The 17,694-nt window shown below is 45.8% G+C and overlaps 1 protein-coding gene across 2 annotated transcripts in view; it reads left to right on the plus strand.

The window, feature by feature from the left end:
* Positions 1 to 17,694, plus strand: part of St8sia2 (ST8 alpha-N-acetyl-neuraminide alpha-2,8-sialyltransferase 2) — a 66,336-nt gene that overhangs the window by 33,481 nt on the left and 15,161 nt on the right. Inside the window, exons 2-5 of one of the 2 annotated variants that reach the window (XM_027922074.2) lie at positions 2,300 to 2,362; positions 6,118 to 6,246; positions 9,857 to 10,114; positions 15,854 to 16,147. In XM_027922074.2, the coding sequence (XP_027777875.1) occupies positions 2,300 to 2,362; positions 6,118 to 6,246; positions 9,857 to 10,114; positions 15,854 to 16,147 (744 nt within the window). The remainder of the gene's footprint in view (positions 1 to 2,299; positions 2,363 to 6,117; positions 6,247 to 9,856; positions 10,115 to 15,853; positions 16,148 to 17,694) is intronic. The other variant, XM_027922080.2, reaches the window with a different exon arrangement.

Below are 17,694 nucleotides of genomic sequence, written 5' to 3' on the forward strand. Positions count from 1 at the left end.
GCATATGTAAACACACACACACACACACACAGAGAGAGAGAGAGAGAGAGAGAGAGAGAGAGAGAGAGAGACATACATAAGTACCCTAATTCTAAGGAAAACAGCTAGAAAAATCCAGACTCAAAATCAGTGTAGCTAGACCTTAACTTTGCCCCAAAGAATTCTCATTTAATCATAGAGTTCCTACAAATGCATGGCTTCCGAAGGATTGTAATTGTTTCTTTGGATCACATCAATACCTTGCTTGAAAGGCTAAATAGACCTTTAAAAAAATGAGAGAACTACAAAGTATTTCCCAAACCACACACTCTGTAAATTGGTGGGAAATGTTTTTTAATTATTAAAAATAATTAGTCTTACGTACAACTTTTCTAAAGTACATGTGGGACACAAAGTGGGGTCCCAGGGACATGCACATTCATCTGCCCTGCACTTGTATGATAGCAAAGTGTGGTGATGAAACTGTGTGTCAGGCAATGGAATTTATCAGAGTTAAATAGAAGGTGGGACTGGAAAGGGCCTTAGAACACTTTTCCTCCAAAACCTTCTCCACCAAAGGAAATAATAAAGGACTCCCTCCCCACCTTCCTCCTGCCCCCAACCCCTTGCAAGGTGACACCATTAACATTATTTATCCGGCTACCACAAAGCAAATTGTTGTCACAGTTGGTTATTGAGTTAAACTTTAAACTGTTGAGTTAATCTTGCTGCCTCTGTTGAAGTTCTGGTGTCTCAGGTTCGGAGAGAATATGGTAGACATCTTTTTTTTTATTATTATTAGTCAACACTATTTTTATTTACTCACACACTTCTCAATATTTCACTCACCATTCCTTCTTGCATATCAGAAAGCCTTTCTAGAAATCTTATTTCTTTTTTTAATTGATTCTATTTTTAAATACATAACAGCAGAATGCATTATAATTCTTATTACACATATAGAGCACAATTTTTCATATCTCTGTTTGTATATAAAGTATGTTCACACCAACTCATGTCTTCATACATGTATTTTGAATAATGATGTCCATCACATTCCACCATCATTGCTAACCCCTTGTCTCTTCTCTTCCCCTCCCACCCCTCTGCCCTATCTAGAGTTCATCTATTCCTCCCATGCTTCCCCTCCCTACCCCACTATGAGTCAGTCACCAAGCCTACATCTTGGGAACAAATTTTTACTCCTCACACATCAGATAGATCACTAATCTCTAGGTTATATAAAGAACTCAAAAAGCTAAGCACCAAAACAAAACAAAACAAAAAAAAAACCCAATCAATAAATGGGCCAAGGACCTGAACAGACACTTCTCAGAAAAGGATATTCAATCAATCAACAAATATATGAAAAAATGTTCATAATCTCTAGCAATTAGAGAAATGCACATCAAAACTACTCTAAGATGTCATCTCACTCCAGTCAGGATGGCAGCTATTATGAAGACAAACAACAATAAGTGTTGGTGAGGATGTGGGGAAAAAAAGGTATACTCAAACATTGCTGGTGGGACTGCAAATTGGTGCAGCCAATGTGGAAAGCAGTATGGAGATTCCTTGGAAAACTGGGAATGGAACCACCGTTTGACCCAGTTATCCCACCCCTTGGTCTGTACCCAAAGGACTTAAAAATAGCATACTACAGGGACACAGCCACATAAATGTTTATAGCAGCACAATTCACAGTAGCTAAACTGTGGAACCAACCTAGATGCCCTTCAGTAGAGGAATGGATAAAAAAAAAATGTGGCATATATACACAATGGAATATTACTCAGCAATAAAAGAGAATAAAGTTATGGCATTTGTGGTAGACATCTTACCACGTATGAATGAAAGCAACAGTGGGCAGGAGCTGAGTCATGCCAAAACAGATGTAGAGTCAAGTTAAAGCAGGTGTTGAAGCGTGCTTAGTAGTGCTAGAATAGAGGCTGCACCATGCAAGAGCAAAGGCTAAGTCATGTTAAAACAGACACTGAGTCATGCTGAATCCTGCTGTCCTGTGTGATTAACCAGGGGAGACCAACTCCAATGGGGTTTATTTCCAGACTCAAATGGGAATCTCAAATGAGAACTTTGGTGCTAATTCTAAGGGTTCAAATGGGAAGCACGGGAGGAGCTGGGAGGCCCACCCCCTGGGCTATGGCTGGGACCAGGATGTTGCCCATTCTGGAGAGTCCGGAGTGCGATCTCGTTCTCCCTCTGTAGCCCTCCAGGTGAGCTGTGGGGTCTCCTGGTGATTGAAGAGGGCTTTGCAAGGAAGAACTGGGTTTATAAATAATGCATTTCCTTTGTCTTGCAGGAATTCTGGAGGCAGAGGTACAATCAGATCAGCTGTGAACAGCTTACATAGCAAATCTAATAGGTTTGTAAATTAGATTTTGTGTTCATTTGTTTTTGCTGTAAGGCAGCTATTAATCTGCTTCTCCTCTTTGCTGTATGGTGCCCTTCTTACTTAGCAGATAGATCTGTTTCATTTCACTTTGGTTTTGCATTTCCCTAATCACTTTTGGGGGGAAGCTGTCGATGAAAGATCACACGAAATGGTCTAAGGTCCAGAGGCTGTAGAGATGGAAATGCAGATGGCTAAGAGTTACTTTCTGGAGAAGAGCCTACCTACTTTGTAGAGCTTGGGCCACCAATGAACTTACTTGAAACTTGCATTTTTGCTGAGCGGTGGAGACCCTGAAGGAAACCAGGACTTTAACCCAGTTTTATTGTGGTAGATGGCTTGTTCAGGAGGTTAAGATGGAAATAATACATTCAAGAACTTTGCTGAGACCCCTTAAAATATGTAGGGAGTCAACTCAGTAATGTTAACCCTGATCATTTAAGGTGCACTCTGAATTCTGAAAGAGCTTTATTATTTTATGTGATGTGATGATGCTACATTGGAAGCCTTGGGGACAGAGCTTGACTAGGGCACAGACTGACTCAGGGGAGCATGCAGATAATTTGCAAGCCAGCAGACCCAGGATTGCCACTGGCTGTGATTGCACTGTGCTTCTAAGTCCCCTTCTCCACCAATGACAAGTGCCCCATACCTCTGACCTTCAGTCTCAGAAGCCCAAGCTGAAGGAGCAATGGAGGAAGTGCCAAGATACTTGACATAAACAAAGGCCACTGCTCAAACTGAAGTTTTTGTCTTGCTTCTAAATGTCTTATTTTGTTCATGCTGGGAATGAGAGTTCATGTTATTCAGAAGACAAGTTTGTTATTTGCCTTTCCATATTTTTTCCTGGGTCTTTTGACCTTAAGAGACCTGTCAAGTACATCTGTCCCTGACTCTGTGTGACTGACTTCAGAAACTGCCCCTTTTGTCCTTGACATCGTTGTTTCTAGATCTCCAGTGACCTCTTGACCACTTGAAGCTACCATGCAAATATTACAGAAATAAAGGGCAAGGCCATGTGTGCCTAAATTCCTCTCTGTTCCACTGTGGAAAGATACCCCCTTTGGGAGAAATAAGATCCTTCCCCTCAAGGCCGAGCCCCCATGGTAACTTGCGGAGGTTTGGGCTTATTGAGTGGGAGAGGTGGGAACTGTCTTGGGAAGCCAGGTAGCCCTGGATTCAGCTCCTGAGTTTGCTAGCTAGGGCCCCAGGTAGGTAGTGTCACCTTCTGCACCTCAGCTTGCCATGCAAATAGAATAATAATGCAATACATCCTTGGAGGGATTAGAACTATTGAATGTAAGAGTTTATGAAGATACTCCAATGACGCTTGTTATTATCACTGTGGGTGTGTTTGTGGTATGAGAAAATGGTGACTCAGGGTGTGTTTTGGGAGTTGGGAAGTGACACAGCTTAAGGCTGAAACATACCCCAGGTGCCACATAGGGGATCAGGGAGAGCACTGAGAACAGGAGGGCACATTCACTAAAGTGGGATATTTCAGCTCTGCAGTCCAGCCGTGTTTGTATGACACAGAACACGCGAGAAGACCTCCTCATAGAGGCAGTCCCTGGGGATATCTGATCCATACCTTGTGAGACAGATAACAAGGCAGAGGCCAGAAACCCAAAGTGACTTTCCCACATCCTCCAGCCAGGTAGCAACAGAGCCAGGGTCCAGTAAGTCCAGTAAGATTTTGCAGCAATGCAAGGTCCCATCCAAGGTTACAGTAGAAAGTAGGGACAGAAACAGGATTTGGCTGCTCTCCAGGGCAGCATTTATCTCTTCCCCTTTCCTGCTTTCACCACCTTATGTCTCAAATACGTCTGAAAAGCCCTTCTGGAAGTCTCTGAGCAGATCCCCTCTGCAAACCTCTGCAATAGCCTACCTCTGCAGGTGCCTCTTTCCTGAGCAACACTGGGCCCCTACAATATGCCCCAGGTTCTAGGGAGCATCACGAGGACTGAATCTACTTAAAGCCATGAGATGCTGGGCCCTGGTCACTTATGAGAGCATCAGCAAGCCCTTTAGGCTTGTCCTAACAAGTCCTTACCACTAACATTACAGCATCTCTGTCACTTATACTACTGTAAATTGTGGTAAAGCTTAGGGTATTGGGATATAACTGCTGAACCCATAATCCCAAGGTCACTGCCCCTGCCTGTGGTCACAGAAGTAGGCCGTACCAAAAGGATGCAGCCGTACCAGTTCCTCCTGAAGCCTCATAAAAGAGCAGCCAGTGGTACATGCAGGGAATACCGGTGGTCCTTTTAGAGCTCTAAAACCTCAGGGCTGGATAGTTTCCTCTTCTACACTCTCCTTCCATAAATAGGGAAACGATGTCTCCGAGCAGTAAAGCGATTTATCCATAGTCACACAGCTTACGAAATCCTTCCACTCTACTCTGCTTTCTTTCATGAAAATAGTCAGTATTCCAAAGGGTCAGCTTTTCTGTTTCCTCTTATAGACTCCTTTAAAACTGCATGCTAGAAGTCCACCTGCCTTTCATTGTCTGTCCTCTGCAAAGTTACATATATTTGGATCTGAGATGAGTAGTAGCATCCAGAGGAGACAGGAGTATTGAGGAATGGAGGTGGGTGAGTGGGAGGAATGAGGGAGACAATATACACCCCCACATGGATTTCTCCTCTACCTGCAAAAAAAGGAAAAGGAAACATTGGGTTTAGAGCTCACTAACAGGATTTCATCTCTTTTAACTTGGAAAGGACAGAGATGTTTGGTTTAGACTCTTTAAAGTCCCAGAATTCAGCATCACAAATCCACTTATCATTCTAACTGGGAGGACCTGCTGTCAGCCCAGACAAAAGGAACTTCGGATGTGACCCAAATGCATCTGCGTGCATACAGCAGAAGGCAGCCTGGCTTTCGTGCTGCCTTTAAAGATATAATTGTAGCCTAGTTTCTTAGAAACCTAGTAGCATAGATTTCAAGTCTCTGAATTCAAGTGAGTCCTCTAATGCCCGGTGTTACTGAGTCAGGTGGAAAGATGGTTTATACCCAGAATTGTGATCCATCCCAGGCACACAAAGCCAGTCAGCTCCTTCATCCACTCCAAGCTCCCCCAGGATCAATTTCAGAGTCAAATTCAACACTTATTTATTGAGCACCTGCTATGTTAGACCATGAGGGAATGTAGGAATGTGTGCAAGAGATTCCCCGCTTGCATTCTAGTAGGACAGAGAGACACAGCATGAATAACTCTGTCACCGGCAGATGTTTCTTGTGTCAACAAAAGAGTGATGGGAATGTGGGGGAGGAGGAAGAAGCCGCAGTCTACAGAGACCTTGTCCTGGCATAAGCTTTTGTCTTCTCTTTATTGAGTTTGCAAGCCATTGTATGATGCTTTGCAGCTAATAGAACTGTTACTTGTGGAGTTTCTTATCAATAGCTTAAATAGGAAACATTACTATTCTGGTGTGACTGCCAGGTTTCACTGGGAGGAAACATTGAGGGTGGAGGGGTAGAAAAATAGTATTATCACCCCCCTTCCCGTCTCTAAGAATGTATGTAGGTTATACCCGAGGGAGAGAGTTTGTGCATTCTAGAAGATAAATAGACTTCCTTCGCTTCTCAGGTAATAACTGCAATTTTGCTCTTCTGAAGTTTACATTCAAGCTCGTGCAAAAACAAAACTATTAGACTTGTCATTGGCATGCTAACAGATCATGTCTACCTTCGTCTTTATTTTTTTTTTTCCCTCTTTCCAGAGCCGAAGTTGTAATAAATGGCTCCTCATCTCCAGCTGTCGTTGACAGAAGTAATGAAAGCATTAAACACAACATCCAGCCAGCTTCGTCCAAATGGAGACACAACCAGACGCTCTCTCTGAGGATCAGGTACTGGTAATTACCTATAGGACAAGAGGCAGGCTTGGCCTTCTCCAGTGCAAGCCTGCAAATTGTCCCTCTCCATCATCTAAAGAAGTAGAATAGAAATAAAATGTTTACCTCCTGCAGAGACAAGCTTCATCTGTAAACGATCAATTGGAAATAAAACCCAGACTGAGCCCAGCAACCTGGCATGTGTACATAGCAAATTGGGCAGAGGAGGTGGCAGGAACTCCCTGCTGAGATACCTGGCTTAGGCTAGGGCCGTACAGCACCTGGGAAATGGAGGCCACGGGTGGCCTCTCTCTTTCAGCCTGCCTGCCATCTGCACCCTGTTTGTCCTCCACTTGCCCAGGGTGAGCTGTTCCCTCCCATAGTTCTTGTGGCTTGAAAGCCTGCCCCTCTCCCACAACATGAAAATAAAAACCCTTAGCTGAGAGACCCAGGAACTGACATGACACCTGACCCTAAAAACAGAAGTCTGCTTCCCCAGAGAGTAGGATTGAGGAAATGTGGAGAAGAATTATAATTACAGCATCCCTGGACACTTAGTTTAGATGTAGCCATGATTGACCTAGCAAATATTAGTCAGTATATTCTATTTATTTCCAAGCATTGTGTTGCCATCCCAAGGTGCTGACATGAATCAGAAGTGTTAGGCAGAGAAACACAAAAAGAAGCAAAGACAGGACAGAGGAGGAGGACATACTCATTCGGTGGTATTGCATCTTAGCAACAGGTGGAAACAGGGAGGTTGGAATGAGGAGCCGTTTTCATTCTGCAAGGGGTCTTAGAGGACTGCTGGGAAAGGCTGGTCTAGAGCACTGGGCTTTGAAGGACAACTTGGAATTTTCCAGATGTGCCAAGCCACATCCCACATGCACAGAGATTGAAGTCTGATGTGTGTGTTGGGTGCTGCAGGAGCACCAACAAGGAGGTGAGGAATAGAGAAATGGAGATGAAGGTGAAGGACAACCAGGACCAGCTAAGGAGAGCTCTGATGGCCATCCAGGCCATCAGCATGGGGAAGGAGTGGAGAATAGCCACCAACAATGTCGCCACACATCAGGGAGTTGCTCCTTCAGGTAGGAAGTGCCCCACTCCCTAGCTCTTGAGGTTTGTTTGAGGACATGAGGGGTATGGTAATAGAGAGGAATGAGATCTATGGGTCAGGTAGCTGGGAATCCATCTGAAAGAGATGTCCTTGGACTCCATCATCCGCCAGCTTCCCACTTCTTCAGTGTCTCCTCAGAGGCTGTGTGGGGAGGTCCTCCAGCCTTGTCAGTCTGCCCCCTGTGACCAGGGCACCTGGAGTCAGCAAGACCACCACATAGTTCCCTTTGACAGCCACAACAAATTACCATTAATTGATGGTTGGAAACTACAGAAATTAGTCTCTCATGGAATGGAGGCCAAAATCCTGAACATTCCCACCAAGAGCTATAGGTGAGGGACCCCTCCTCTTGCCTCTTCCAGCTTCTGGGGGCTCCAGCTCACTGTGGGAAAACTGGAGGGTTGTCACAGAACAGGGGTGCAGATGCGAGTCTCTGAGGTCATCCTTATAGGGTCTGCTTAGTCTCCTCTCCTGTCTCACATAGGATACTGTCATTGGATTTAGGGCCCACCTGGGTAATCCAGGGTGATCTCATCTCCAGACCCTTAATTTAATTACATCTGCAAAAATGATATTTCCAAATGTAGGTCACATTCACATGTTCCAGGGGTCAGGAGGTGAACATTTATTTCTAATGGCCACCATGTACAGCACTACTGTACCTGTTAGTGAAATTCCCCTGGCAACACAACCCCAGCTGCAGTTCTCTCTAGCCCTTCCTTTTGCCACTGGGCAGAGAAACACACATGCACACACTCACACCCACATGCCCACCCACGCTCCTGAACTTTGCTTTCGAAGACCAGACTGTGGCCTCCATGGGGATCCTGGAAACACCCGGCTACCTTCAGAGGAACAATTGTTTTCACCCAGAAGGAAAAGGAATCTCCCTCTATTTCAGTCAGTTAATCACCAAAATTGTTCATAATAAAAGATTCTGCAAGTGATTTGCAATGATGCTTAATAATTGATAGTCATTTCTCATAATTAGTTAGAAATTAATTCCCTCACAGAGGTATTTATTTATGGGCTTTCTAGGGACTCTCTTTGCTTTTAAATACTTTGGGGTAAGTAGTTGCAAGGGTTTTAGTAATTTCCAAACTATATGAATGAGCCGAGTTATGTAATCATTGGTAAACCTGGTTTAAAAAAAAATAGCACCTGTTTTCCATCAAAAGGAACAAATTATTCATCAAGGGTGATTTCCCCTGTATAATAGCAAGAGATCAGGGTCACAAATGTGGAAAGACAAGTGAATGGAGAATGTCATACCCGGCCAAGGGTTTTAGGTACTCCTTGGCCATGCGAGAGCCCCCAAACCTGAGCAAATCACAGCCCCCCTCAGAATCAGGATGTCTTAGGTGTCAGCTGGAGTTTCTGAAGTTTCCATAGTTCTCAAGTGATTGATTGTACAGCCTCCTGTGATATTCACAGGCTGTGCACATTTCAAATCCAGCAGCCTCTTGGGCTTCAGCATCACCATTTGTACAATGGGGCAACCGTCCTGCAGATCCTCACATTTGAAGACAGCATGAGCATTCTGTGCCTCCAAAGCTCTGTTGGAAGGGAGGCCAGCATCCCTGGGTCTGTCTAGATAGAGGCTCACGACAGGAGATGAAATTTATTTTATTTATTGAGTAGCCAATTCCTTTCTCTTTATGGCTTGAATTATCTCTGAAGATTTATTGGGTGATTTAGGCAGCTGGCTGGGATGCTCAGGTTCCTAGAAGAAGGCTGTGTGTTTTAAGTAAAACTCCCCTGGGGATTCCATAAGGACACCCATTCTTTCCCTAATCCAACCCCATCCCTTCTCTTGGGCTTTTCTAGATGATTCTAGAACTTGCCTTCTAAGTCAAAGTTACCCAGGACTAGACAGCTGCCCTTTGATCACCTTTGTTCTGAAACACCACAAAGGAGCCTTTCTCCTTTGTGGACCAGGGACATGGTGAGATTCACAAACCCTGTTCCAGATCGGGGGGAGCCAGAGACACACCCTACACAATGGACAAGCCAGCAAAGTGGCAAGCCACCCTCACAGTGTCTCAGAGGAGGAAGGGGTGGTACCCCTCCTAGTATCATGTTCCCACTCACCGCCATGTGGCCTCTCTGCCCATGAAAGAAAATAAGCCAATGAGGATTGAAGGCCTGTGTCATCCTGGCTTAATGTCCCTAGTTCAGGACTCCCTCTCACATGGTAGCACTGAATCCCTCTGAGAGGAGTGTGATGCAGGGGGGCCAAATGTCTGAATTTACCCCAAACTAAAACATTTCTGGGACAAGGAACATTCAGTGCCATACATAAGCCTGGATGGTGGACCTCCTTCTATCCTGGGGCCTTCTGTCAGTCCTGGAACCCATCCTAGAGGGTATCTGAACTCTTGCTATTCTCTACCTACTTGCTGGGGTGCAGCAGCCCCACACAGTGACATAGGACAGGAAAATCTGGTTTGACAAAGTGCATCTAGCAACATAGAGACTTTCCTCATGCATGTTTGGTTTCTATAGGAAGCAAATTTTAAAGTTCTTGGATGCTGAGAAGGATATTTCCGTCCTCAAGGGGACCCTGAAGCCCGGAGACATTATTCATTACATCTTTGACCGTGACAGTACAATGAACGTGTCCCAGAACCTGTACGAGCTCCTCCCCAGAACCTCGCCCCTGAAGAACAAGCACTTCCGGACCTGTGCCATTGTGGGCAACTCGGGGGTCTTGCTGAACAGTGGTTGCGGGCAGGAGATTGACACGCACAGCTTCGTCATCAGGTAACCACCTGCACTGGTGCCCAGAGCAGCAGGTATATTGACGCTGAGCATTGCTGTTGTCCCAAAAGATTGAAACAAGACACATTGGTGGGCTTAGTCCCTATTCTCAACCTTGATGCACATGGGAGCTGCTTGAGGATCTTTATCTCCAGTGTCCAGACTGTACCTCCAACCAATTAAATCATCTGGGGGATAAGGGAGTCAGGGCAGGTATGGCCAAGGGAGCTCCAGGGATTCTGGTGCACAGCCAAGGTTGAGAATCACTAACCCAGAGCAGTGGGAGGCAAACTGCCTGTTGTTGTTTTTTTAGTATTTTTTTTTGGGGGGGGGGGGGTACTGGGGATTGAATCCAGGGATGCAGAACCACTGAGCCACAACCCCAGCCTTTTTTGTATTTTATTTAGAGACAAGGTCTCACTGAGTGATTTAGGGCCTTGCTAAATTGCTGAGGCTGGCTTTGAACTTGTGATCCTCCTGCCTCAGCCTCCCAAGTCGCTGGAATGATAATTATGTACCACCACATCCAGCCGCCCCCACCCCCATTTTTATAAATAAAGTTTTATTGGAACACAGCCACTCTGCTCATTTTCACATTGTCAATGGCTGCTTTCTTTTCATGATGCAGAGTTCAGTAGTTGGGCAGAGCTGAAGCGTTGTTGCTAAAGCAACACAGAGAACGTATACCCTGCAAAGCAGAAAATATTTATTATCTAGCACCTTTGCAGAAAAAGTTTGTTAACCTCTAAACAGAGCCTGGCACAAAAGGTTAGTAAGAAAATCTCCTGGCTGACTTGGATTGTTGGTCCAAATTGGCAAAGCTCTTTGTAGCGTCCTGGAGGGTGGCACTCTACTAGTAACTTCATCATGCTGTAGTCAAAGTCTGAAGTGAAGGAGTGACAGAGAAACTTGGATTTTGTACTTGACCATCATTTTCTCTAAAATATCAGTTCTCATTTTTCAGTCTCTGGGGATGTTTGGACTCAGTTTGGACCCATGGCCAAGAACACCTAGCCCCAGCCCATTCAGACTTGAAAACAAGGCTTTGCTGTCCCCTGGTCAAAAGTAGGGCACTTGGAGCCTCGGATTTCATTCCAAATAGCTCCTGGCCCAGGAAGAACCTCACACTGTGTCTCATATTTCTGTTGGGACTGTCCTGATGCAAAGAAAGTCTTGTCCCTGGACTTTGGGAAATGATCTGATCATAGAATTCCTTGAACCTAAGGACATGGGAAGGAACAGCTCTAATTACCTTAGTATCCCCTAGGACTGGAGAGCTACGCAGTCTGGTAGCCAAAGTGGCTTCCATTTTGTTCATCTTTGGCAGGTCTCTTTGTCTCTGGTATAACCAAAGGCTTAGCCCTTAGTTTTCAAAGTCCTTCAGGCTAAAGATTGGTTGGGGGAGAGGAAGGAAGCATGGTGGATCTGTCTGACTGGAGGCCAGAGGAGCAAAGGTGTGGTGGGTGTTATTGGTAAGGCCAGATCCCTTCCAAGGTGCCGGGCAGGCTTGAGGGAGGCCTTGCTGGTCTCGTGGAACACATATAGGCCATGCCTCTTTTCTTTGCCACGAGGAATGACTTTCAACAGCGAGCTTTCTGTGTTCCACCAAACCCTGCCTCAGGAATTTCAGGAGGCAATGGCTGATTTTGGCTCACAGCATCCTCTTTGGCACACACGGTAAATAGTGTGGTTTCTGGCTCTTATGCCCATTTGTCACATGGCTCAGAGCACATCACTTGAATTGTCTTTTGGGGCTTCAGTTTAACTGTCTGTAAAATGGGTGGCCTGGGCTTGCTTTAAGTTCTTCCATTATGAATCCTGTCCAGGCTCTAGCCCAGTGCTTTTCAAATGGGAATGTGTGTGCATCGCCTGGCTTATTAAAAGTCTGAGTCTCAGGTCTGAGGTGGGGACCAAGGCACTGCATTTTTAACAAGCTTCCCAGCGGATGTCACTGCTGCTGGTGTGCAGCCTGCACTTAGGGCCATAGCATGCTCTGTTACCACACACACACAGTCAAGAGAGTATGAGGTTGTAAGCATTAAAGGGATGACATTTGGAAATTCCTCAGACAACGTGTCCCGTTGTGGTGTGGCACATTTATTGTTAATTCTTTTGTCTACCCTATGTCTCCACCACACGCATGCACCTAGACCGTGAGCTCCTCCAAAGCAGAATAGCTATGCCATCTTATTTTTTGGAGGGGTACTGGGGATTGAATTCAGGGGCACTCAGCCACTGAGCCACATCCCCAGTCCTATTTTGCATTTTATTTAGAGACAGGATCTTACTGAGTTGCTTATCACCTCACTTTTGCTGAGGCTGGTTTTGAACTCCTGATCCTCCTAGGATTGAAGGCGTGCACCACTGCACCCAGCTGGCTATGTCCATCTTTACCTCCAGGCCAAGGCTGTGTGCAGCACAGAGGAGGGCCTGCATGTGGTTGACATGGATGAGACTCTGCTATTCCAATAAGCTCCCCGTGGTTCTGCCAAGATGACAGGCACCATGACAGTCCTGATGGAGATGTCTCTGTCCATGTTAATCTGAGTCTTCAATTAAATCAGTCCACCCTGGGTCCCTCCTTTGTGTGAGAGTCTCAGAGACACATAGGACCTTACTCCCTTTAAGAAAACTGAATGGGAAATATGAGCTGGGGGTTCTGGTGAGACACAGAGCACATAAACACAACGAGCTTGCAAAACATGGCACCTCCTGGGCTTCTGGAAGATGTGGGATTTGAGTGTGGCTGACTTGGACCAACGAAAGTGAGGAGGAGAAGGGAAGAGCATGAAGAAAATCATGGAGGCAGAAATACAGGTTCAGGGATCAGGGAGGCAACGGCTTGAGCAAGCACAGGCTGCACGAGGTGCAGCTGAGACAGGCTGGGCAGGAGGGCTGGTCCTAGGAGAACGACAGGAGCCTGAAGTGCCAGGGTGAGGAGGCCATGGCTGACTCAGGGCCATGTGAGCAGGGGGAGTTCCCAGAAGTTTAGGGATCAAGAGTTCATTGTGTGCTCACATGTGCACACACAAGCACAACCCCTCCACAGGGAGCATCCTACCAGCAAATGACCTTTCACAGATAAATAACCTTTCAGATCACCCCTGAACATTCACTGGGCACTTGGCATGTACCGTGTGCTATTCTACACACTTCACCAGTATTAGCTTATTTAGTTCTTGCAGAACAGGCATATTTTATTTTATCCCCAATTTGTAGAGAAGAAACTGAGGCACAGAAAGTGCAGAGACACACAGCTAGTGAGGGCCAGAGCCAGGCAGTCTGGCTTCAGAGCCCATATACCTGCCTCCCTCACTCTGCAGATGGCTCAGTGTAGACCTATGAATATGGTTGTTTCTGGAAAAGTTTTACTCCTTTTCTGCCCAGAACCAAGCCCTCTCACAGCCCACCCAGAATTCTTTGGACAGAAGAGAGCCTAGAACAGGTGTAAGCCTTTCCTGACTCTGCCCTTTCTCCATAAATGAAGCAGTGTGGGGAAGAAGTACACCTAAAGCATCCATTTAGGGCACAGCTGCCCCCTGCCCCCAAGCCCCCAGGCATCTTCACTGAGACTTGGTCACTGGAATAGCCTGAACCTCCCAGCCTCCACTGTGAGCAGGAGCCCGTGTGCCTTGGGGTTTCATAGCACCTTCCAGAGAATGGCATCCCACACTGCTGTCTGCTTCCTTCTTTGCCTGCCCGCAGCTCCTACTGGCCTGCAGTTGACTTCAGTAAGTCTCAACTTCACTGAGTCCACCTGACCCTGCTCTTATGAACTGGAGGTTGGTCTGGAGGAGGCCCCAGCCATCAGGGAAGGTTTGGGAATCCTGGCTCAGCACAGCTTAAGGGCAATAGGTAACTAAGACCAAGGTGGCGCAAGACTGGATAATGTGGCTGGCAATAATACCCCAATCTCTGCAGCCTGTGGCAGGGGCTCCTGAAAGTGTCCTCCAGCAATTCTATTTCCCTGCAATATTTAACTACAATCAGAGATAGCAAGGTCTGAGGGCAGGAATGGAGGGGGCGGGGCTCAGTTGGAAATAGTTATACAGGCTTTGGAATCAGACACAACTGGGTTCGAATCCTGGTGGTTCTCTTACTAACCCTGGGACTTTGGGCAACTTAATTGGAACACTCTGTGCCTCAGTTTGCTCATCTGTAAAAAGAGGGTGACTAAAAATGGGTCACAGTACAATGAACTGATCTCTGTTGATGACTAGCCAAGTGGCTGGCACACACCAGGGGCTCCATAATGTTCATTTTCTTTCTAATTGTTCTACTTTTTCTACCCAGTTGCAGAAGAAAAGTCCTTTCTTAAAGCCAGGAGTAAATAGTGTCTTTCTGGATTTCATCATCGGGCAATGGCATATAGCTCCCAGTCTTCACATCTTCACAACCTCCGTTCTATACATACTTATTCTAATTTCTCAAGCTTATTTCTACCATCAAATCCCAGGCAGCATGGAAGCCTCCCAAGCAGCGCCCCCTGCTGCCTTCCTTGGTACAGGCAAGAAGCCCAAGTGTGCTCATATAAACCAGAACCCTTGAGGGTGGGAGAGGCCCCCAAGATAGTCCCTAGATAATTAAGAATCTGTCCATCCTGGCAGCCTGACCGATTCATGAGCAATTTCAGTGACCTCTTATTTCATCCTCTGGTACCCAACTCCTTCCCTCCAGTGAATCCTACAGCTTTGGTTTTTTGTTTGTTGCCTAATACAAATGTGCTCATATCACTCTCCTGTTCGAGAACCTTTAGTAGTCTCTGTTTTCTTCTGAACGAAGTCTTTGACACAGGCCTTTTGATGTCTCTCATCTCTAGCATGTCTCTCTAGCCCCATCTCCTTCACATGACTTGCCCCAGTTAGACCAAATCACTTGCCTTCCTCTGAGCACTCAGGCTATTTCACACCCTCTGCAAAAAGTGTATGTGTGTGTGTGTGTGTGTGTGAGAGAGAGAGAGAGAGAGAGAGAGAGAGAGAGAGAATTCTTAAGCTCTGGAACCAGCTGAATGGCTCTCCAGCTAAGGGACCTGAGGAATTTGTACTTTTAACCAGTACCCAAGGTGATTCTTCCGTTTTAGCAAATTGGAGAAAGACTCTCTTCCTGTGCCATGTCTACCACTGGATTTCTGCTCATCCTTCTAGACTCCCTCAGTCATCAGCCCCTACTACTTTTTCTCCTCCCTGTAAGAATGATGAAGTCATGGGCCTCTTAGTGTGGCCCAGCTATGGTCTAGGCACTGGGTATGTGTAACTGAAGTAATCCCCGTGGGACTGCTGTTGTGATCTCCTGCATAGTCCTGGGGAAGCACAGAGAGATGAGTATATTGCCCAGAATCACAGGTAGAGAATGTCAGAGCTGAGTTTTAAACCTGGGAGTCTGTCTTCAGAGCCCGCCCTCTGCCACCTGCAAGCAGGTCAACTTGCCAACAGCATCTTCATCTTGCAGCTGAGGGCTGCCTCTCTTGTCCCTTTCTTCCTCTCCTAGATCCTGAACTCCAGAATGGACGTACTTTGTGTCCCCAGGGCCTAGTAAATTACTAACTATGTGGTTGAGGCTTAATAAACATTTGTGGCAGGAGGAGGATAAGGATAACAAAAGAAGTCCGTCATTCAGGGAGATGCCCTGGGTTTATCTTTGGTGATGAGTTTGAAGCAAGGAGAGGGAAACAATTAAAAAGGTTACATGTAAGAATAGGGTTCAGCTTTTCTAAAAGGACCCTGTTGCCTTTTTCCTCCTCAGGTGCAACCTGGCTCCGGTGCAGGAGTATGCCCGGGATGTAGGACTCAAGACCGACCTGGTTACCATGAACCCCTCGGTCATCCAGCGGGCCTTCGAGGACTTGGTCAATGCCACGTGGCGGGAGAAGCTGCTGCAGCGACTGCACAGCCTCAATGGCAGCATCCTGTGGATCCCTGCCTTCATGGCCAGGGGTGGCAAGGAGCGTGTGGAGTGGGTCAACGAGCTCATCCTGAAGCACCACGTCAACGTGCGTACTGCGTACCCCTCGCTGCGCCTGCTGCACGCTGTCCGCGGGTGAGCGACCTCCCTGCGCACGGGGCTGTGATATTCCTTTCTCAAGTGCATTTCCATCCCAGCACTACCACCCATTAGCTGGATGACCTTAGAAAGTCACTTGACCTTTCTGGGTCCCTATTCCTTGAGAAATTGGGGAGGTAGCAAAAGGGTCTTATCCGGCATGTCAGTTTTGACCAATTGGTCGTACCTACTTGGAGAGCTATGGTAAGAATGATCTAGAGGTTCTGTCGGACCAGATGCCACGAACCTGGGAAGGGAGAAAGTGGCTAGTGTATCAAATATTTGCCATTTGTGTATCAAATATATCCCAGGTAGGTGATTTCTCTGGAAATCAGGATCAAAAGGAATTGGCTTCAAATATGTCACCTAAATGTCTCTAGTTTCTTCATTAGTAAAATAGGGATGGGATGGTAACATTGGAGGGATGTGGAGATTAAATGAGAAAATACTTGGGAAACGCTTAGTACCATGAGCGAAGAAACGCTCAGTGCTATCTCCATTATCATTGTCCATGGTCATCACCTCTACTTCCCTGTGTAATATTCTCTGACTGTGCAGAACATTTCCTGCTTATTAAGCTAAAAGATCAAAAGAGGGTCTGATGGGATATAATTTGGTCCACCAGCTCCTCTCTCTGAAACAGGAGACAAACTTCATCTAGGAAATCAGAAAGAAATAGGAAGAGGTATAAGAGTTTTGAGCAGGATTGATATAAATAACCAAGTAGTGGGCCTGGGTTTGTGGCTCAGTGGTAGAGAGCTCACCTAACACCTGCGAGGCACTGGGTTCAATCCTCAGCACCACATAAAAATAAATTAAAAATAAAGGTATTATGTCCAGCTATGACTAAAAAAATTTAAAATAATAATAATCAAGTAGGGGTTCTCTGGGTTAGGACTAGGTGTCTAATTCTAGAAAAGGACTTGAAGAATTAAGGAAGCCAGAGAATGTTGGGAAGGTTCTGAACTATTCCTGTAAAAAGGCTCATGGTCACACAGATGAGGCTCTTCAAAGTTCAGCCAAACAAGTAGTAATTTTCAACTTCCCATTTCTTTTCTTCCATCCATGAGACCTGGCATAGACTGCCTAGGCACTTGGACCAGTAAATTGGTTAGGAATAGTACACATTATAGCAGCCACCAGAGAATAGTTGGATGTTAAGCATCCATTCTCTCTGTTCTAGTCTTCTATTACATGAAATAAATCCCCTCAAAACTTAATGACTTGAAAAATAGCATTATTTTTGGTATTTTTCACAATTTCTATTATCAGAAATTCAGGAATGGCTTAGCTGATGGTTCTTGTCAACATCTCTACAGTTAACAGTCAGATAGTGGATGGCAGTAGAACAGTGGGGACTGGAACAGTTGGGATTGATTGCATCTCTCTCTTCATATAATCTTAGCGATTCTCAATGTGGCCTTTTTACTTGGGCTAGATTGAGCTTCCTCACAACATGGCAGCCTCAGAGCAGTAGGACTACTTATATGGAGACCCAGGATGTAGTACAAATGGTCCAGAGACCAAGGCAGATACTGATTGTC

The sequence above is a fragment of the Marmota flaviventris genome, chromosome 2, assembly GCF_047511675.1.
Source record: "Marmota flaviventris isolate mMarFla1 chromosome 2, mMarFla1.hap1, whole genome shotgun sequence".
NCBI classification, from domain to species: domain Eukaryota; kingdom Metazoa; phylum Chordata; class Mammalia; order Rodentia; family Sciuridae; genus Marmota; species Marmota flaviventris.